Source organism: Chelonia mydas, chromosome 4 (genome assembly GCF_015237465.2).
Source record: "Chelonia mydas isolate rCheMyd1 chromosome 4, rCheMyd1.pri.v2, whole genome shotgun sequence".
Lineage (NCBI taxonomy): Eukaryota > Metazoa > Chordata > Testudines > Cheloniidae > Chelonia > Chelonia mydas.
In genome coordinates, this window is record NC_057852.1 from 1,375,448 (window position 1) to 1,397,213 (window position 21,766).

The following is a 21,766-nucleotide window of genomic DNA, read 5'->3' on the forward strand; positions in this document are numbered from 1 at the left end:
TTCTCCTGCACGTAGCAAGGCTAAAATAGAAAGTGAAAGAGTAAAGCAGAACAAGGGCGTTTGCCAGAGGTCAAAAAATCATTTTTTTCTGCTGTTTAGCAAAACTGACAACCACAACCTCCACTTTTCCCACAGCTGCTGGCCCACAGCTCCTCACAGCCTGGACAGTAGGGTCAGGACCTCCCTCACTTATCCAGCTCTGACTCAGGTCCAGCCCTCCTACCAATACCCCCTACTCTGAATAGCCTGGGTTAAGTGACTTGTCCAACATCCTGGCTCTTCCTGCAGCCTCCTCCTCATTCCCTATGCAGATGTTCTATCACATTATAGGATATGCTAGGTAAATTGGTCTGTGTGTCTCACAGCGCTTAGCAGAGGTGGCTGGGCAGAGCCAAGCACACAGATTTGGCTCAGTCAATCTGAGAGACACTGTGGCCATGTGGGAGAAACCTGTCCTGATCCTAACTCTACTAGAACTGAGCTTGTGCAATATCTCATTTTGTTACCTCATCTGTTAGAAGGGGGACAAGGATCCTTGGTGGTCTCCTCAGGTAGGGACATGACACCTTGATCAATAATAATACTGTGAAGTGCAGAGAACTGTTAACACCAGTGAGTGGAAGAGATGAGACTAGACCTCATGGTCTCCTGGCTCCCAGCCCAGGACACCTCCCTTTAGTCTAGGGGTGTTAATCTCATTCTGTGCAGGGGGCCAAATTCCATTTTATTATGATCTCTGGGCCACGGTGTCCATTTAGGGCTCCTCACTCTTCTCCTTCCAAAGTGGCACCCTCCCCAGCCTCCGTGAGAGATTACGAGCAGTAATAGAGTAAATTCCCTGTTCATTATAATCACTGTGTTACTTCTCCAGGGCCTTGTTATCGCGCTCAGCATCACTCAGTGCGGAAAATGCTCACCTCTGTGACCACCACTCTCTCTGTCCTTTGCTCCCCTTCCTTCCCCATCCTCCTTTTTTCCCTGCTTTCCTTTTTCTCCCCTGCCTCTTCCTGTCCTCCCTTGGCATTTCCTTCTCTTCAGCTACTCCCACGTCACTCTCAGGGTTGCCCTCCCACCCTCTACCCTAGCCCAGCTACTAAAATGGACAGCAGTGAAATAGTTAATGCTCAGGTTTAAACATAATTGTTTTGGGGGGAAAGCTGAGGTTCTGCAGAATTTAGTATTAGTGCTGGGCCTTCTCATTCTGTGGTTCAGGAAATGAGGTATAATAGCTTCATATTTTCAATTCTGGCCCTTGGTTCGGGTCGCACACAGAAGATCTCAGCAATGGAAGTCCATTGTTGTGAGTTTGTGTGTCTCCTGTCCTTCACTGTGTCACCCATTTGCCAGAGTAAACCAATGGGGGAGCACTAGGAAACATGAGACAATATTGGCCAGCATGCCTCCAGACACCAGAGGGAGATACACGTGCAAAGAGCTCAGGGCTTATTGGTCCTAGGCTGAGTCCCTGAGTCCCTGAGGCAGGAGGAATAAAGGGCTCTCCCTCCCTTGGGGATCAGAGGAGTCCCACTAGAGGATGACTGTTTTTCATTCAATGTAGGTAAAAAAAATCAGCTCACAATCAAGGTGCCCTAGCTCAGCAATGCTTTGTTCAAATAACTCCAGGTGTCCCCAATAACTTGATCTCACCCCTGACAATCAGGCTGAGCTGACTTGTCTCTTGGAATTTAGAGAGGATTAAAAAAGTTGTTTTTAAACAAAAACTTAGTCACAGACTTAACTCTGGAGATGCTACTGCCTATGTCTCCAGCTCTCCTCCAGGGCCCATGCTGATTTATGCCAGCCGATACCCTGGCAAAGGTTTCCGATGGTGGAGGGTTTACCAGGAATCCAGGGTACGGTGGCACTTCTTGTGTTCACAGCACACACAGAGAGAAGTTAAATAACAACATAACTTTTTTTCTTAGAATTCAGAACACACAAGAACCCAACACTAAGAAGAGAGACAAAGCAGGCTGCTCCCTAAAACAGAGAGGCACAGGGTGCCAGCAGGATTGTCTGGCAATGTAGACTCCCTCCTCAGGCCCTACGCTACCAGCACTCCCAGCTACCTTCGAGACACCACTGACTTCCTGAGGAAACTACAATCCATCGGTGATCTTCCTGATAACACCATCCTGGCCACTATGGATGCAGAAGCCCTCTACACCAACATTCCACACAAAGACGGACTACAAGCTGTCAAGAACACTATCCCCGATAATGTCACGGCTAACCTGGTGGCTGAACTTTGTGACTTTGTCCTTACCCATAACTATTTTACATTTGGGGACAATGTATACCTTCAGATCAGTGGCACTACTATGGGTACCCGCATGGCCCCACAGTATGCCAACATTTTATGGCTGATTTAGAACAACGCTTCCTCAGCTCTCGTCCCCTAACGCCCCTACTCTACTTGGGCTATATTGATGACATCTTCATCATCTGGACCCATGGAAAAGAAGCCCTTGAGGAAGTCCACCATGATTTCAACAATTTCCATCCCACCATCAACCTCAGCCTGGTTCAGTCCACACAAGAGATCCACTTCCTGGACACTACAGTGCTAATAAACAATGGTCACATAAACACCACCCTATACCAGAAACCTACTGACCGCTATTCCTACCTACATGCCTCCAGCTTTCACCCTGACCACACCACATGATCCATCGTCTACAGCCAAGCTCTGCGATACAACCGCATTTGCTCCAACCCCTCAGACAGAGACAAACACCTACAAGATCTCTATCAAGCATTCTTACAACTACAATACCCACCTGCGGAAGTGAAGAAACAGATTGATAGAGCCAGAAGAGTTCCCAGAAGTCACCTACTACAGGACAGGCCTAACAAAGAAAATAACAGAACGCCACTAGCCGTCACCTTCAGCCCCCAACTAAAACCCCTCCAACGCATTATTAAGGATCTACAACCTATCCTGAAGGATGACCCAACACTCTCACAAATCTTGGGAGACAGGCCAGTCCTTGCCTACAGACAGCCCCCCAGCCTGAAGCGAATACTCACCAGCAACCACATACCACACAACAGAACCACTAACCCAGGAACCTATCCTTGCAACAAATCCCGTTGCCAACTGTGTCCATATATCTATTCAGGGGACACCATCACAGGGCCTAATCACATCAGCCACACTATCAGAGGCTCGTTCACCTGCACATCCACCAATGTGATATATGCCATCATGTGCCAGAAATGCCCCTCTGCCATGTACATTGGTCAAACTGGACAGTCTCTACGTAAAAGAATAAATGGACACAAATCAGATGTCAAGAATTATAACATTCATAAACCAGTCGGAGAACACTTCAATCTCTCTGGTCACGCAATCACTGACATGAAGGTCGCTATCTTACAGCAAAAAAACTTCAAATCCAGACTCCAGCGAGAAACTGCTGAATTGGAATTCATTTGCAAATTGGATACTATTAATTTAGGTTTAAATAGAGACTGGGAGTGGCTAAGTCATTATGCAAGGTAGCCTATTTCCCCTTGTTTTTTCCTACCCCCCCCCCCCAGACGTTCAGGTTAAAGTTGGATTTATGCTGGAAATGGCCTACCTTGATTATCATGCACATTGTAAGGAGAGTGGTCAGTTTGGATGAGCTGTTGCCAGCAGGAGAGTGAGTTTGTGTGTGTGGGGGGGTGGGGATGTGAGAAAACCTGGATTTGTGCTGGAAATGGCCCACCTTGATTATCATGCACATTGTAGGGAGGGTGGTCACTTTGGATAAGCTATTACCAGCAGGAGAGTGAGTTTGTGTGTGTGGTTTTTGGAGGGGGGTGGGGGGGGTGAGAAAACCTGGATTTGTGCTGGAAATGGCCCACGTTGATTATCATGCACATTGTAAAGAGAGTGGTCACTTTGGATGGGCTATTACCAACAGGAGAGTGAGTTTGTGTGTGGGGGGGGGGGGGGCGGAGGGTGAGAAAACCTGGATTTGTTCTGGAAATGGCCCAACTTGATGATCACTTTAGATAAGCTATTACCAGCAGGAGAGTGGGGTGGGAGGAGGTATTGTTTCATATTCTCTGTGTATATAATGTCTTCTGCAGTTTCCACAGTATGCATCCGATGAAGTGAGCTGTAGCTCACGAAAGCTCATGCTCAAATAAATTGGTTAGTCTCTAAGGTGCCACAAGTCCTCCTTTTCTTTTTGCGAATACAGACTAACACGGCTGTTACTCTGAAACCCGTAAAAAATGTGTGCAGGAAGGAGGACACATAGGTGCCAATGAGTAATTGGTTAATTTTTTTGGTTAATTTGTTTGTTACTTAGGGGTGTGGGATAACGTGATAGGTTTAGTAAATTTGAAGGAGGTAACTAGTTCTAGCTATATAATGTAAATCTAAACCAATGCTCTTTGGGAATCAGCTCCGGACTGCAGTACAATAACAAGCTGCAAAACATTGTATCCCCGGCACAACTGGGATGTGTACGGGAGCTGGGAAGCCCCAGACAAGTGCATCCTGGCTGGCCATCTGGTGACATTTGTATATTGGGGCTGGTGAGCATAAGAGATTTGCTGGGCATATGTGTTCTGTGTGTGGCTAATAATTAGATGTTTAGAGCACAGCTGTGTAAGGCTCTTCCACTGGGAAAATGTCCTGCAGACCCACAGAGCCGTGAACCCAGTGAGTAAGGGCAGGTCGTTACATTGACCAGGTGTCTTCCTCATCCCCATGGAGGGTAGGGGTAGGTGATTTACACCCCAAGACGTCAGTAGGGAAAGGGTGGGGATGCCTAACTTGACTGGCTCACACCTGGAGCCCTTGGCAGGGCCTAGGCCGGATCTCGCTGGCGGGGGCACTTGTCAGCGTTGTGCTGTCCTGCTGAGCTGGGTGTGGCATTGGGCTGGGTCCTGGAGCCCCATGCTCTGCATTGCCCCCCTGCAGGAGGAGCTGGAGCATCTCAGGTCAACGAGGAGATCAGCTGGGTGGAGCTGCAGCTGGACGTGAGCGAGTGCTGGGCTCTGTATGGGGGCCGCCTCATCGGACTGAGCACGACCCCTGCCACGACCAGCCTCTTGTTACAGCCCCATCCAGGCCCCAGAGATTCCCTGCAGCTACCTCCGATTGTCTGTGTGCTGGGCCAGCGAGCCTGTTCCTTTGTGGTCACAGTCCTTACTGGGCATTCAGTGACCCTTGGAGCTGCTTCCGTAGCCCCCCGCACTGCCCTGCGAAGCTAAGCAGGGTTGGCTGGATTAGCACTTGAGGGGTCAGGGATGGTCTCTGGCAGTCAGTGCTGGCCCCAGTGCGATGCTAGGGGACGCTGTGCTGCAGGGAGTGGGGCGGGGGGCAGCAGGGGGCTCTCCCCTGGCAGTCATGGCTGGCCCCAATGCTGCTCCTCTCCTCCCCTCTGCAGGAAGCCAGGACCACATATTGCAGGATCCTCTCTGAGTCCAACAGGAAGCTCAACACCCAGGGCTCCCAGATCAGGAACTGCGTCGAGAAAGTACAGCCCTACTACGAGGCCCGTTGCCTGGCCAAGGAGGTGTGAATGCTCCCCTCCACCCTGCCCCATGCCTGGAGTAGCCCTCACCCTCGGGACATTCATTGCCTGACAAAATCAGACCCCTGGGTTCTGTCCTGGCCTGGGGACTGAGTGGGGGCTAGTGGGTTAGCGCAGGGGGGCTGGGAGCCAGGACTCCTGGGTTCCATCCCGCCTCTGGGAGGGGAGTGGGGGCAGGAGTCCCTTGCCCTGCTCTCTCTCTGTGTGACTTTCCCTTCCCCACCGCGCAGGCCCAGCAGGAGATGTAGAAGATGGCGCTGCTGTGCGAGCGGGCGGTCAGCATGCACAAAGCCACTTGTGAGAAGGTCTTCGTGGTGGAGCAGGCCGTCATGGCCGACAAGAACCGGCTGGACCCCACCTGGCAGGAGACGCTCAACCACGCCACCTGCAAGGTGAGACGTGGGGGTGGGGCCGGAGGTTGTACAACCCATGTAGGGGGAACCACGCCACCTGCAAGGTGAGACACGGGGAGGGGGCTGTACCAACCGCGTGGGTAGGGGGACCATGTCATCTGGAAAGTCAGACATGGGCACTGTGTGGGAGTGACTGCACAGTGAGTGGGAGCATCAGCGCGTCAGCTGGCTCTGCCAGCAGGCCGAGGCCAAGGTGCACGGCCCACAGAAATCCCTCAAGAGCAAGCCCTACTTTGAGCTCAAGGCCCACTTCAACCAAATTCAGCTGCTGAGATCCTGGCATCTCTGGGTGGGGGTGGGGGGCAGGGAGTGCAACTGCCCCAGACGAGATCCCGGCATCCCCCGGGGAGCCAGGGCACTCACCTGCTGAGAACTCGTTGTCCTCGGGGGGAGGGCCAGAGCGCTTGCCTGCCCCCACTGAGAACTCAGCATCCCTGGGAGGGGGCAGGCTGCTTACCTGCCCCTGCTGAGAGCCAGACGTGTCCCAGGGAAGGCTGGGCCTCTCGCCTGCTGAGAACCTGCCGTTCCCAAAGGGGCTGGGGTGCTCTTTTAATAACCTGCCATTCTAGAGGTGGCTGGGATGCCCTGCTAAGAACGAGCAGTGGCTGCAGAACTGTCAGGTGCAAAAGGCCACGGTCCTGGCCAAGCTCACCCCAGCCCTCCCCCACGGGGGCACCAGAACGAGATCTGCTCCGACAGTGGAGAAGCAAGTGGCGATCACCCAGCCCTCCCCCACGGGGGCACCAGAACGAGATCTGCTCCGACAGTGGAGAAGCGAGTGGCGATCACACGCAGGACACTTCCAATCCCGGATTGCTATCGGTTGGTGGGAAATCATTTGGGAGCTGGAAAATCCACAGTGCGGGCTCCTGTCATGCAAGTGTGCAGGGCCATTAACTGTCTTCTGCTGTGCAGGACGGTGACTCTCGGCAATGCGCAGGGACAGAGTGGATGGATCTGCAGCACTGGGGTTCTCGAACTGCAGGGAGGTGACAGATGGCAGACACATCCCTGTTTTGTCCCCCGCCCATCGTGCCGCAGGTTACAGCTACAGAAAGGGCAATTTTCTTTGGTTACGTAAGTGCGGGGGAATCACTGGGCTGCTTCAGTGCTCTGTTGCGGACTGGTCAGGGAACGTGCATGACACTCACATCTTTAACAACACAGGATGGTTCAGGAAGCTACAAGCAGGGACTTTCTTTCCCAGCTGGCAGATTACCATTGGTAGTGTTGAAATGCCAGTAGTGATCCAGGGGGACCCAGCCTACTCCTGGTTCCCCTGGCTCATGAAGCTGTACACGGGACACCTCGACAGCGCCAAGGAGAGATTAAACTACCGGCTCAGCGGGTGCAAGGTGAGAGACTTTGTGTGGGACACTGGGAGTTTTTACTCACTAGGGCAGATCTCAGTGAGAAAAACATCCCATTGGTTACAGCTGCCTGTTGTGCCCTGCATGGTGTCTGTGAGGCCAGGGGGTTGGGGAGTTGCTGCAGGGGTGGAGGTGGCTTTGAACGAGGCAGCCCCAGTAATCTCTCCATTTATAACTATGGCTCTGTGTTTCCTGTAGCTTAGGGTTTACGTGGCACTTGTTGTGCATTGACAAGTGACGTTTGCTTTCAGTCCTGCTGTGATTCTGCAAGACGTGTTGAACTGACAAGATAATGTTATTCTCCAAAACTAGAAACTATTGAGTCCCAAAAACAGAGGACAGGGCCTGGAGGGACAACACGGCAGGCGGCATGGGGGAGGGAGGGAAACAATGTGCAAAAAACAGGAGGTAATGCAATCCAAAGTTTTAACCTCAATGAGCAGTCTGGGACTTTAAAATTAGAAAGGCAGCAAATATTTCTGTCTGTTTCAGTGCACAAATGTAGTTCGTTGAGGCTCTACATACACCAGCCATGGATCCCCCAGATCCTTGTATCTGAAGCTCTGGTTTCCCTTGCTGTCCCCCAGCGTGGAGAGGTGGGAGTTGGGATGCAGCCCGTGATGCCCCATGGGCTGTTGGGGATATAAGGAGCTGCTCCCATGCAGTTCTCCAAGGACTGCTAAGGGTGGGGAGTCCAGGAATTTTGGACCTATAGGTCAACCAGCGTCAGCAGCATTTGTGTTTGCTGCCTGGGAGGACCTATTAAGTCCTGGTGCTTCTTTCTCTCCTTTTCCTGCTGGGATTCCTGGCCCTTTCCCCTGCCTGCTCTTTCTTTCTCCAGGCCGCCTGCCATGTTGTCCCTCAGGTCCTGTGTTCAAGAAGGGACGACAAACCACCCCTGGGGTTGCAGAGCCAGAAAGGTCATGCCTGCCCTGCCAGAAGCTGTGGGGCGGCACAGGGAGTGGAAGTATAAAAGGCAGGCCCAGCAACATGGGTAGCAGGTAGAGTAGGCCGGGGAGGCAAAGCCTCCCCTAACCCAGGCTGTGGCCTCACCCATGCTCTGCCCAGAGGCCCTGCCCTCACTCACTGGAGCTCAGGGCATGGGCCCAACAGTGACCAGGGGCTGGGGTGGCAGAGGCAGTTCAGGCCATCCCAAAGTTCAGGCCAGCAACGTGGGGTGGCCCAGGCCAGTCCGGGGTTCAGGCCAGCGGCCTGGGGTGCCTTGGGCCGGCCAGCAGCCCAGTTCTTCGGCCAGCCGGTGCTCGAGGGTTGGGCCAAGCCACCCCGGGCCACAGGCCTGAGCCCTGGCTGCAGAGCGTGAGGCTCAGGGCTCTGGCGGGGAGAGGGGGGGGCTCAGGACTCTGGCGGGGCTGGGCCTTGGGTGGAAGGGCTGGGGCCAGCAGGCTAGCCTCCCCAAAGTGGGGATGACCCCCCCCCCACGCCCTGCAGCACACTTGGGGTAGAGCCGCTGTGGGAGACAGACACATCGCACTTGCTGCTGGAGCCCGAAGAGGACCCCAGCCATACCGAGGACTTTCAGAGCTGCTGGTTGACCAAGACGCCACAGAGCTGCAGGGGCTGCCACTGGCCACCTACCATGGGGGGAGGGAGGACAGCCAGGGAAGGGAGGTACCCATCATGAGGAAAGTAGGAAGCAGCCCAGGGGAACGAGATGACAGTCCGGTTGGGCTTTGGCCGGAGACCAGGTCAGTGCATTGCAGGTGGATCCACTCTGCCACTGTCAGGGCCCTGGGCTGGGACCTGGTGGAGTAGGATGGGCCCAGGTTCCCCTACCCCCAGCTTCCCCACTCTAGGACAGGAGGCCTGCGTTTGTCAGCCATCCACCAAACCAGGGCCCCTGACTGTTTGCTGCTCCACCCTGCCTGGGGGCCTGGAATCATAGACTTTGCTGCCCTGCCTCTACTGCCGGCAGAGCCCCCAACTGGAGGGTGCCCTGCCCTGGCTGAGGGCCCGGGTTCCTAGACTCGTTACTGCTCGGCCCAGCTCAGGCGGCCTCAGCTTGAAAGATAGCTAATTCCCCTCTGAGTGAGCGCCGCCACCAGGGCGGGACTGCGAAGAGGCTTCCCTCCAGAGATGGACAAGCAGAGACAGCCATGCCCCCTTATATGATCCAATACCTCCTGTGTTCTCCAGCCAGGAGCGTGTTTAGTTTGTGCAGCCAGCCTGGTCAGCTGGACAATGCGCACAACAATGGAGAGCTGCTAGCCATGCTCGCCAAGCCAGGGATTTCAAAACCCAGTGGGATTTTTAAAGAGGAATGGGATGGCTTGTGTACCCCAGGCAGGCCCTGAATGGGTCTGAGAGGCCAATCGTGTTGTCTGGATGCACCTGGAGAGAGAAAGGCAGGATTAATTGATGATGAAGGGGCTGGGTGGTGATTCTAAAGCCAGGAAGTAGAGAGCATAAGGGGCCGCTAGGGCAGAGGGTCAGCAGTCACTGTCTGGAAAGAGGGAGGTGAGGAGGAGAAAGCCAGGGAGGGCTTTAAGATGCCCAGCCCTGAAGGAAGCGTAGGTCTATCTCAAGAAGTTGCAGGGAAGGCGGCCTGGAAGAGGCTGGGTAGGAAGGAGCCCAAGGACTGCACAGAGCTTGGCTGCTGATTATAGGGTCCCTGGGCTGGAATCCAGTGTAGTGGGAGGGCCTGGGTTGTCTCACCAGCCGTTGGCAAGGTGCATGAGCCCAGAGCAGGGCCAAAGACCTTCTTCTGAGACACCAGACCACTTTATATAAGACTTGCTGTTAGCCCACAAGGGGAGCGATCTTGCCAGAGGATTGAATTATGTGAAGAGAGACCACTGCAGTGAGGGAGTGACCATCGGCAAGGGTCGCCAGACCAAAAGCCAGCTGGTTAGCCACACCTGGCCTGACCTGCTGAGGTGCATTTTTAGCAACCAGCCAGGTGCTCAATCCACGGCCAGCTATTGGGATGGAATGTTGATTGTTTTGATTATCGCCAAGAGTAGCATCTGTAGGGCCTTAGGACCAGCCGCCGTATCACTAAGGCAAAGCTGGAAGAGAGGAGCGATCACGAGGGGTGGGCCTGACTGTGTTTTCCCAGATATGCTGGAGTAAAAAGAGGAAGCTCATCTATATTTGACTTCTGGTGTGAGTGTGTTGGAGCCCATGAGACTGCCGACTCTGCAAAAATATCTGTATCACTAACTGCTTAAAAAGTGCTTGCTTAATGGGTGGGTTTTGGTGGGTTGTTTTTTTTTTTTTGATTGACATGTTGAAGTAGTTGTACACAAAAGGAGTGAACGGGTCTGAGGAATTTGTATTTGATCATCTGGACGTCTCTTGGAATCCCCAGCTGCAGGCGGATAGCCGGCCTTTGGAAGCTTGTTGTTTGACCGCTCAACACCACTCCAGACCGGGGTAATTATTGTTTGGGGATGCTCCATAACGAAGGCTGTGAGTCTGTCATGGATTCTGTGACTTTCCCTGACCTCCATGACTTCTGCAGCGGCTGGTGCTGGCTCAGGGGTTGCCCGAGCCGGGCAGCCCTTGGGCCAGCAGCAGTTTGGAAGTGTGGCAGGGGGCTGGGGCAGGGGGTTGAGGGATGCGGGGCGGCTTACCTCGGGATGGGGGGCTCCCCAGCTCCCACCGGCATAGCCCTGCAGCTCCTCGATGGCAGAGGGGTTGGAGGGGGGGTCTCCATACCACGCTGCCCGTGCCTGCAGGCTGTGCCCCCCACAGCTCCCATTGGCTGAGGTTCCTGTGCTCACCCCCCAGCACCAGCAGGGGTCCCACTCCTAGGCTGCACACTGCAGCCTCCTCCCCCAGCACCTGCGGGGCCCCCGAACCGCCCCTACAGAGCACCTGTCCCCCCCACCCAAATTTTAGTCATGGCAGGTATTTTCAGTAAAAGTCATGGACAGGTCATGGGCCCATGAATTTTTGTTTATGGCCTGTGACTTGCCCATGACGTTTACTAAAAATACCCATGACTAAAACGTAGCCTTAGCTATAACCTATTGTGTTTGTATGTGCCTGAGATTAAATAAAGCAGAGACTTTGAGCAAAGGCATTCTGGTGAGAGTACTGGAGGCTAATCAAGTGAAGGCTTTAAGTAAAAGCACCTGTTTTTGATTTGTTTCAGAGTAACAGCCGTGTTAGTCTGTATTCGCAAAAAGAAAAGGAGGACGTGTGGCACCTTAGAGACTAACCAATTTATCTGAGCATAAGCTTTCGTGAGCTACAGCTCACTGCATCGGATGCATACTGTGGAAAGTGTAAAGATCTTCTACACTTTCCACAGTATGCATCCGATGAAGTGAGCTGTAGCTCACGAAAGCTTATGCTCAAATAAATTGGTTAGTCTCTAAGGTGCCACACGTCCTCCTTTTGTTTTTGATTTGTTTCTGTCAGCCACATAGCAGGCAGATGCGCAACGTCTCCCTTGGTTTATTTCCTGATACTGCTGTGACGGGTTCGGTTACAGAGACCCTTTGAGACTGTCACTTGATGCTCTGGGGTACCACTGAGAACAACCCTCCTGCCAGAACGGGCACCCCACCACTCTTGTCTTGCTGGGATAGACACTCCATCCAGTTCAGCTCCAGCCCAGACTCAGAGGTTGGGCCACACGCCGCTGCAGTTCCTCAGACACTGAGATTCACTCAGCCCTGGGGCTTCTCAGTTAACAGGGACGTTCCCAGCGCCCAGTGTTCAGCCTTTCTGGGAGCCTGAACCCCAAATAAATCCGTTTTACTCCATATACAGCTTATACAGGGTAAATTCATTCATATGTCGTCTAGATCACTGACAGAGAGATATATACAGCTGTTCCCCCCGGAGCAATTACTTACACTGGGTTTATTAATAAACAAGTGATTTTATTAAGAATAAAAAGTAGTACAGAACAAGATAAGTCACAAAGCAAAATAAAACAAAACACACAAGGCTAAGCGTAATACAGTAAGAAATCAGTTACAAATGTTAACTTCTCACCCTAGATGTTACTTCAAGTCAAATCCTTCTCAGGTCAGTTGCCTTTTCTGACCTGTGTCCAGCCTGTTCTCTCCCACCCCTGTGGTTACAGTTCTTTTGTTTCCAGGTACTTTCAGGGATCTCCTTGAGGTGGGGAGGCTGTCTCTTAAGCCAGCTGAAGACTCTCATTGTTTACTTCCCCCACCTTATATAGAATTTCCCTAAGGCGGGAAACCTTTGTTTGGAATCCCTCCCCCCTCTGGAAAAGTACCAGCTTCAAGATGGATTCCAGTATCAGGTGACATGGTCACATGTCTCTGTAAGACCCCAGTCTCCATTCTTCCTGGGTTGGCCCCATGTACACAGGAAGGCTTGCAGGTAAACAGAGCCATTTACAACTCATTGTTTCTGAAGCACCTTAATGGACTCCACTGAATATGTTCACATCAGTAACACAAGTTTCTATCTTATTCTCCTAACTCCAGACGTAGAAATAATACATGCAAACAAACAGGATGAACACACTTAGTAGATTACAAGCTTTCTAATGATATATTACATGGGGCATTTAGCATAAAGCATATTCCAGGCATGTTATATTCCTGTTCATAAGCATATTTTCATAAAGCATATGAGTGCAACGTCACAACGGCCTCACAGAGAGTAAAGTTACCATGAGCTTTGGGTTTAGGGAACCCCGGGGAGCAGACCAGGCTCCCTGCAGTGCAGGAATCACTTCATGGGGCAGGAGGGCGGGGATGCTGCATGGACAGTGGAGTTTACAACATGGCCACTGTGGTCACTGTTGCAGGGAATGGGGTATTGCAGGACAGCTGCTGGAGGATGGTTAGGGTAGATGAAGGCCAATGCCATCTGGAGAGGTGGTTTTACTGCATCACCGTAAGGGAGCAATTACATTCGCCAGAGACAAATTTGAGTGCAGACATGGGCACAGCGAGGTGAATGCAAGGCAATGTATGCCAACCTAACTGTGGTGTTGACCAGGCCTAAGGGGCTTGGTTGCTTGAGGCACAGCTAGCCATGCTATGGTGTAGGGGCCACTACCAGCCGTTCTGCCCACACTACCCTTGGGGAGGAGAGGCCTGGCCCGTCCCTCCTCTCCTCTCTGCTCCCTCAGGACCGGCAGGAAACCCCAGCCAGACCCAATGAGAGGCGAGGGCAATAGAACAATGACTGCAGCACTAGGAGAGCCTGGCAAAGAGCAGCCACCAGGGGCTGTCGCCAAGGGACCCACCGAGGGATGTCCCTGTATGGTGTTGTTGGGGACACTGGGGCATGGCCACTAGGTAACTCAAGGGGATGGACGACCACGAGTGTCGATGAAGCCCCCTCGCACTAGGCCCAAGTGTCCTTGCCCCCCCCCCGCCTGGAGGCACTCGCAGCAGTTATGCTGAGGTTCTGCAACAATATGTTGAAAAGTCTGACTGTCTGAAACTAAACAAGGCCAGACAGGGCAGATATGGCAGAACAATGCTGAATAAAGCAGCTTTATATATGTGGTTTAACAGATGGTACAAAGAAAAAGGGAACTAGCTGGTATCTGGATTGGCTGGCTATATGGATACTTAGGGCAGCTTGCTATTGGATAAGTATGCTGAAGAAATGATGTATAAAAGTCTGTGTAACTTCCTGCTCTGGGTGCAGGATTTGAAGTGAATATATCCCTGTACCATATTGAAGCTTCAAATAAACTTTTCTGCTTCTCCACCCCGTTGTGATTATTGAGTGATGCACACCGGGCAATGAACCATGCTGTTGCTTGCCTCGGACGCTCTGTGCCGGCAACAGCTTTTGGTATCCCTGGGTGGGCGACGAGGCTGCTATTTAGCCTTGCCCGGACCCCTCCCAGCGGTCGAGGATTGCAGCGACAACCGACGCCCAGCGTGCACCGGTGAGTTCATCGGGGGCCTCGGAGGAGACGCGATTTGATCGACCCCGGAGGGCACAACGGTGCAACGCACTCATATAGTGGAGAAGCAGCTGCGGGCGACGGTGGGGAACCGGTCCCTTGGATAAGGTAGGAACCTTTTGAAATCTGGATTGTATGCTCTGTTGGAACCTGGGGACACCCAGAGTTAACCTGTAGGTATGGGACAGGGACAGAGCTCGGGGGTTAGGGCACGGTGTACGCCCCTAGAGTGCATTCTAGCAAACTGGAAAGTGTTTGGATCAGATCCAATGACAAAAAGCAAATTGAAAAGGTTTTGTACAATAGACTGGCCTCAATATCGGCTAGAGGACCAGGAACGGTGGCCACCGGGAGGGTCAGTCAATTATAATATGATCCTCCATTAATTTTGTTTTGTCAGTGAATGGGTAAATGGAATGAACATCTGTATGCACAAGCGTTTATGGCTTTAAGAGATAGAACAGAGCTGTAATTCTGCAGAGCTGTAATTTGACTCCGATAGGATCGGTAGTAGCTCATGTTAGCCCCCAGAAACGCCCCCCCGCCCACTGTTGTAATGGCAGATTCGGTGTCCCCTTTGGCCCCCACACCCCCACCTTATAAGGGTAGGACGCCTCAGGTTACAGAGATTGCCCCCTCGGTGGGACTCTATCCTTTGATTACCGAGACTGTTGTGGCTCGCCCAGGGGCAGACGGACGTCAGGCTACCACTATGCAAGTTTACACCCATGTGCCATTCAATCCCATAGACCTAGCAGCTTTTAAAACACAGGCTGGGGAATTCTCCACGAACCCAAGCTGGTTTATTTCAGTCTTTGAGGGGTGCCTCAGTAGTCACAAGCCGGATTGGGATGACTGTAATATTCTCCTGAGAACCCTGTTGTCTGAGATGGAGCGGAATCAGGTTACAGCTAAGGCAAGGGGAGCGTCAGCTTTCAAGCGAAAAAAAAAAAAAGAAATAAAGGAAGCTACCTGTCAAGTTCCTACCCCAAGCACTCGTAAACGGCTCAGAGCTTTTCCGGGTATGGCAGGCTTTTGCATGATCTGGATCCCAGAGTTTGGACTATGGGCTAAACCGTTATGACTGTGTCAAGGGAACGGATCACGACCACTTTCATTGGTCCCCAGAAGCCGACAGGGCATTTAAAATCCTAAAAAGGAAGCTGATGGAAGCTCCAGCCCTGGGTCTGCCGGATCTCTAACGAAAAGGGGTGGCCCTGGGAGTGCTAACCCAATTGTTGGGGACCTGGAAATGTCCCGTGGCTTATTTTTCTAAGCAACTGGATCAGGTTGCAAAGGGTTGGCCGGCACGTTTACGGGCAGTCGCAGCTACTGCCCTAGTGCTTGAGGAAGCCGAAAAGCTAACATTGGGAGGGGTTATGCAAATCTATACTCCCCATATGGTCCGAGCCTTATTGGATGCAAAGGGAGGGCTCTGGCTCGCCCAGGCTCGGATTGCTCGGTATCAGGCTAAGCTGTTAGAGAACTCTGAAGCCACCTTACAGTCTTGCCCCTCCCTTAACCCAGCCACCCTCTTGCCAGAAACAGAGGAACAGAAACATGACTGTTTAGAGATCATAGATGCCCAATATTCCAGCCGCCAGGACTTAAAGGATCAGCCGCTCCCAAATGCAAATTATGAGTGGTACACTGATGGTAGCAGCATTGTCATGGAGGGGCAAAGGAGGGCGGGTTATGCTGTCGTGACCCTCCATGATAGCTTGGAGGCCGAGAGGTTGCCTGCTGGGACCTCTGCCCAGGTGGCCGAACTAATAGCCCTGACCCGTGCACTTGAACTGTCAAAAGGAAAGCGGGTCAACATTTTTACTGATTCCAAATATGCTCTTGGTGTGCTGCATGCTCATGCTGGCCTATGGAAGCAAAGGGGAATGCTGACAGCCCAAGGCTCCCCAGTCAAGAACGGGCCCCAAATCATCCGGCTCCTAGAAGCCGTACAACTTCCCTCGGAAGTGGCGGTGGTACGCTGTAAAGCCCATCAGAGGGAGGATCAAGATGTGGCCAGGGGTAATGCCAGGGCAGATAGAGAGGCGAAGCATGCTGCCACCCTGCCATCCCCTCAGACTGAGAACGCCCATATGCATGCCCTTATCCCATCAGTGGGGGAGCTTCCAACCCCTCAGTACTCTGGGGAGGAGAAACAGCTAAGTGACAAACTCGGTCTCCGGGAAAAGAAGGGATGGCTCCATTCCCTGGAAGGGAAGGTCCTCTTACCAAAGGGCCTAATCCGGCCAGTGCTGCAGAAACTACATCAAACCACTCATGCTGGCAGGGAAGCACTTATCCAACTGATGGAAAAATACTTCTGGACTGCAACCCCTGGCTACCCAGGTACAAGCTGACTGTTTAGTCTGCCAAAAGAACAACCCCCGACCAGGACATCCAGTGCCACCAGCTGCCCTGGAACCCACTCTGGGCCCCGGATGGGTGTGGCAAATAGACTTTACCAAGTTTCCCCGGACCCAAGGGCTGAAATATCTCCTTGTCATAGTGGATCGGTTCAGCGGATGGCCAGAAGCCTTCCCCTGCCGTAATTGTACTGCCAGAACAGTGGCCCTCAAGTTTGTTAAGGAGATCATTCCTCGCTTTGGACTCCCCTGTGGATGGAATCTGACAACGGGACACACTTCACGTCAAAAATCATTCAAAGCATCTCACATGCCTTACAGATCCCCTGGAAACTCCATACGCCCTGGAGACCGCAAGCCAGTGGGTAGTGCAGCGTACCAATCAGACCCTTAAACGGCATCTCTCAAAAAGCCTCACTGCGATGGCCTGATGCTTTGCCCCTCGTCCTGCTCCATGTCCGCGCTCTCCCGAAGGGTAGATTAGGGCTTAGTCCCTCTGAAATTATGTTTGGAAGGGCATGGCCTATGAATGGGACACCGGTTCTGGCAGGGGAGTGGGAAATGGGGTGTGTTTTTTTGTCTCAGTACATGTGCTCTCTGTCTGCTGTTCTCTCTTTTCTCCACAGGTATACCAAAGACTTCCAGCCTCTTCCATTGGATACCCCTGTCCACTCCTTGCAGCCAGGTGCTTCGGTGCTTGTTCGTACCTGGAAGGACGAGCCTCTCCAAGAGATGTGGAAGGAAGCCCACACCGTCCTGCTGGTTTCCCACACGGCGGCAAAGGTCAAGGGACACAAAAACTGGATCCATTACTCTCGCCTGAAGGTGGTGTCTACTCCTCCACCGGCGGAACAGTGGACCGTCCAGCTCATCACCACGTCACCCTCCGACAATCTTGGACTCAAATTATTGTTTAAAAAGACATAACCAAAACATTTGTTTATACTGATTTGTATGCCCTCGGACCTGCCCAGTATAGACTAGATGCCTCTATGTGTTCCTTTTGGAGGGCCAATATAACCCTTGCCCCCTCTTGTCTGAGGTTTGTAAATGCTACCCACGTTGGGGAAAACCTCACCAATGGAGAACTTAAATGTAATGACAGTGTGGAAATCTCCTTTGCTTATGGGCACATGAAACTACAGATGGGGTGGTTCCTCATATGTGGGAGATGTGCATATGCCTATGTCCCGGCCAATAGTTCTGGAGGCCCCTGCTCTCTCGGCCGCGTGGCCCCCCCTGATTTTTCCATATCCCCCGCAGCTGCCTGCCCGACATAAAAGGGATGCCATTCCCCTCGATTCCACCTGTAAGTCAGAGGTAGTCTTATTCTCAGAGGCTGAAGCGGTGGCTCTGGCCTTTTCCTTAGTTGGCATCCCTGGGGAAGTGGTGCATAATTATCATGCAGTAGAGCACCTTGCATGCACGGTGGCGAAAGCTATCAATTCAACCTCCCCTATCCTAGCCCACCTCTCACATGAGTTAGGGGAGGTACGTCAGGGGATGCTACAGAACAGACTGGCAGTGGATTATTTGCTTCTACGCCATGGTCACGTATGCCGGGAGTTTGCAGGCATGTGTTGCTTTAACATAACAGATGCAGGACCTTCCGTAGAGGCTGATTTACAACACCTGCAGCAACTGGCAAGAGACATTCATCAGCAAACCGGGGAGGACTGGCTAGGCTCTTTATTTTCTGGCTGAGGCCTTTCCCCGTGGCTAAGTGGGTTGTTTAGTCTGTTGTTTAAACTTCTTTTTCCTGTATTAATAGTGTTATTCCTGCTGTGCTGTATGTGGTCCTGTGTAAAGACACTTGTTTTGCGCAGCCTTGGGGATCTTAATTTTATGCGTAGCCTGTTAGTGAGCAGATAAAGGTGAGAAAACTCAGGTATAGGAATGAGTATTCTCAAAGGAGGGAATTGTTGGGGTCCCAGGGCATGGCCACTAGGTAAGTCGAGGGCCTGGAAGGCCATGAGTGTCGAGGAAGTCTCTTTGCTCAACCCCCCTTCACAGAATTCAGTCCTGGCTGGCCTGAGAAAGCCCTTGCACTCCAAACATAATGCTGCAGCTGCAGATAGAGCTGTTTTGTGTAGGTTTTGCTGGTGCCACGTAAGGATAACAGCAGGAATCAGCTACAAGGCCATAACCGCTTATTTGCCTCATTAATCGCAAGGCTAAGCAGGCTGTGCTGTTGTTTTGAATTGCTAAAATGCTCGTTAAAGGTTGCCAGAAAATGTATTGTTGTAACCCGTATAAGGCAAAGCAGTTTTACTTGGCTGATGGGTAATGTAATAGAGATAAGGAGTATAAAGGTATGTGACTCTGCCTGCTCAGTGTGCAGGATTTGAGATTCTGTTCTCCCTGTACCTTCTTTGGAGCTCCAAATAAACTTTTCTGCTTCTCCACCCCATTGTGTTTATTGGGTGACACACACCGGGCAGCGAACCCCTGCTGTTGTTCGCCTCTGGCACTGGGTGCCGGCAACACCTGCTTTCCAGTTACTGTAAATAAACCATTAAAACAATTCTTGTTTCTTCCACATTCATGTCCTAGTTCCAGTTGTTGGGGGCAGAGTCATGGGATGTGTTTGTGACACTCTACACCTTGGGGGAGCATCTTATGCTGATAAGAAGCACACGGGATCTTTTCAGGGGAAAAGACAATACGCCGCATTTCTTGAAAATACAACTCTTAGCATACGCATTTAACCACACACACACACACACACACACACACACACACACACACACACCCTGCAGATGGTTTTACAGTTACCAGTTTGCTGTAGCTCTTGTCAATCTAATGGCCAGTTAGATTGAACACAAGCGAGGAGCTGGGCTCCGTCGATCGTGATCCCATGCTCCGAGGCTTTGCAGGACTGAACCCAGAGTCTGATGGCAAAACACCCCAGCTTTAAACTTGTAAATTCCTACTTTTGTCTATGGATTTTGCAATGTCATTCTGTAATCGTTAGTCCTTAAATGGGGTTAATCTCCGGGTTTTCGGCTGTTATCATTTGGTGGTTTTGTTGGCTTCCCATCCTTAGCTCTTCTTTGCCTTGCATTCAGGGTGCCTGCCTCGCCGCCGAGGTCATCAATGCTGCTAACATGTTTAGCGTTGGATACAGTGGATGTTTTCTGATAGTCTCCTGCTGTTTCCAAGTCTCTCACGTCTTCTTGACCATCTGGACATTTGTGATGGCTTTCCACCTTTCTTTTGAACTATGCACACATTTTTCACTCACACCAAACAATTTGACGGAGACTTTCAGACAGGATAACATTTTAGAAAGGATGATATGGTTACTAAAGGGATTACAAAAGAACCTTAGGCAACTTAGTTTCCAACGCAGACAAGAAACACAACTTAATTTGTAATGCAGATAAGAAACAAGACCTTAGAGCAAATACCATAATGAAACCTTATCCTAAAACAAAAGGTGACCAGGACTGTTCTGGTCTATTCCTGTCTGAAATCAGCTTCAGACATCAGAATCTGGCTGATGCCTCTTTACCAATGGCACACGAGGCCGTTCCTTCCTGCTCTCAGAAAGGGTGGCGGGCAGAATATGGTCACATCCTACCATACATCAATCCATTTAATACATGATTATCCCTTCTCTTTCATTATGCAAAATGCAAACATCAAATCCTCCTCCTCTAGGTGCCCTGTAACCCCCATATTCCTCACCTTGGATTGAATTGTGATATTACACGTAAACCAGGCCATGCAAGGGATCAGGGGAAAGGTGAGGAGCTGCCAAAAGTCACACTTCTCTCTGTCTAGATGTGTGTCTCCTCAGTGCTTATGAAATGACAAGAATTGTTCGGTGTTCACTGAAACATGCTGTAAGTTGTGGAATCAGCCCCAAATGAGCTTCCCCAGAGGTACCAGCAAGGAAGGTCAGCAACTCCCGGGTGGGGTGTGAAACAACCCATCAACAGCCATTGCCCAGCAAGGAAGCTCCCATTCAATGATTCCCCTGCCTGAGGCCACAGCAAGGGAATTGCTCCACCTTGCCGGGAGATTGAGCAATGCCCCGCCCCCGCCCCAGACATGCCTGGACTGGGGCTTCCCAAGCACATGGGCTGAGGTACAAAAACCAAACCCAAACCCGGGGCCCACGCTTGGCCTTTCTCCTTCCCCCACCGACACTGCCAGCAAGAAGGACACTGAAGACTTGAGACTCCAACTGAGGGGACGGGCCCGGACACACAGCACGTCGCACTTCACACACACAAAACGTCGAATGTCACACCCACAACTCCTCGCACGTCGCGCGCACACAGCACGTCGCACGTCACACACACAGAACATATCGCACGTTGCGCACACAGCACGTCACACGTCACACACACAAACATGTCTCACACACACAAAACATGACACACAACCCGTCTCACAGACACAAAACACTACACACACCACGTCACACAAAACACATCACATGACACCACACACACACTACACACACACTTAACATGACACACAACACACACACAACACGACACACAACAGATCACACAACACACCACACAGACACACTCACAGAACATGTCGCATGTCGCACCTCACACACAAAGGTCGCACGTCACACACAACACGACGCATGACGCATGTCGTACACCGCACATCGCAATTCGCACGCACACACAGCATGTCACATGTCACACGTTGCACTCACGCACACAACACATCTCACGTAACACGTTGCATGTCACACACACAACACGTCACACGTCGCACATCACACACACAAAGCCCCGTGCATCACACACAGCATGTCATTCGTCGCATGTCACATGTCGCACGTCCACACAGCACATCGCACATCACAATTCAAACACACAGTACGTCGCGTTTCACGTATCTCACACACACAACACGTCACACACACAGCACGACACACAACACTTGTGTGTGTGAGACGTGTTTGTGTGCGTGTGATATGTTGTGCATGTGTTGTCTGTCTAGAGTGTTGTATTCAGTGTGTGTGGGACGTGTTGTGTGTTGTGTTGTGTGTGTGTGTCTGTGTGGTGTGTGTCGCACGCACAGAGACAACACGTCTCACGTCGCACGCCGCACCCCGCATGCCGCACACAGAACACATCACACGTCACACACACAAAAGTCACCCGTCAGACACAACACATCGCAAGTCGCACGTGCACACAAAACACGTCACACGTCACACATACAACAT

At 51.8% G+C, this 21,766-nt stretch overlaps 2 protein-coding genes and 1 long non-coding RNA gene across 3 annotated transcripts in view; 2 read left to right on the forward strand and 1 right to left on the reverse strand.

Moving 5' to 3' along the window:
* The window catches only part of LOC102930774 (class I histocompatibility antigen, F10 alpha chain), a 1,343,638-nt gene that overhangs the window by 1,058,518 nt on the left and 263,354 nt on the right, over nucleotides 1-21,766 (forward strand). The window lies entirely within an intron of this gene.
* Nucleotides 1-21,766, reverse strand: part of LOC119566052 — a 302,951-nt gene that overhangs the window by 63,176 nt on the left and 218,009 nt on the right. The gene's annotated exons all lie outside the window — the stretch shown is intronic.
* On the forward strand, nucleotides 5,527-7,428 carry LOC122465603 (SH3 domain-binding protein 5-like). Its single transcript, XM_043545715.1, has 2 exons — nucleotides 5,527-5,929; nucleotides 6,689-7,428. The coding sequence occupies exons 1-2, from the start codon at nucleotides 5,789-5,791 to the stop codon at nucleotides 6,845-6,847; spliced, it is 300 nt and encodes a 99-aa protein (XP_043401650.1). The 5' UTR covers nucleotides 5,527-5,788; the 3' UTR covers nucleotides 6,848-7,428.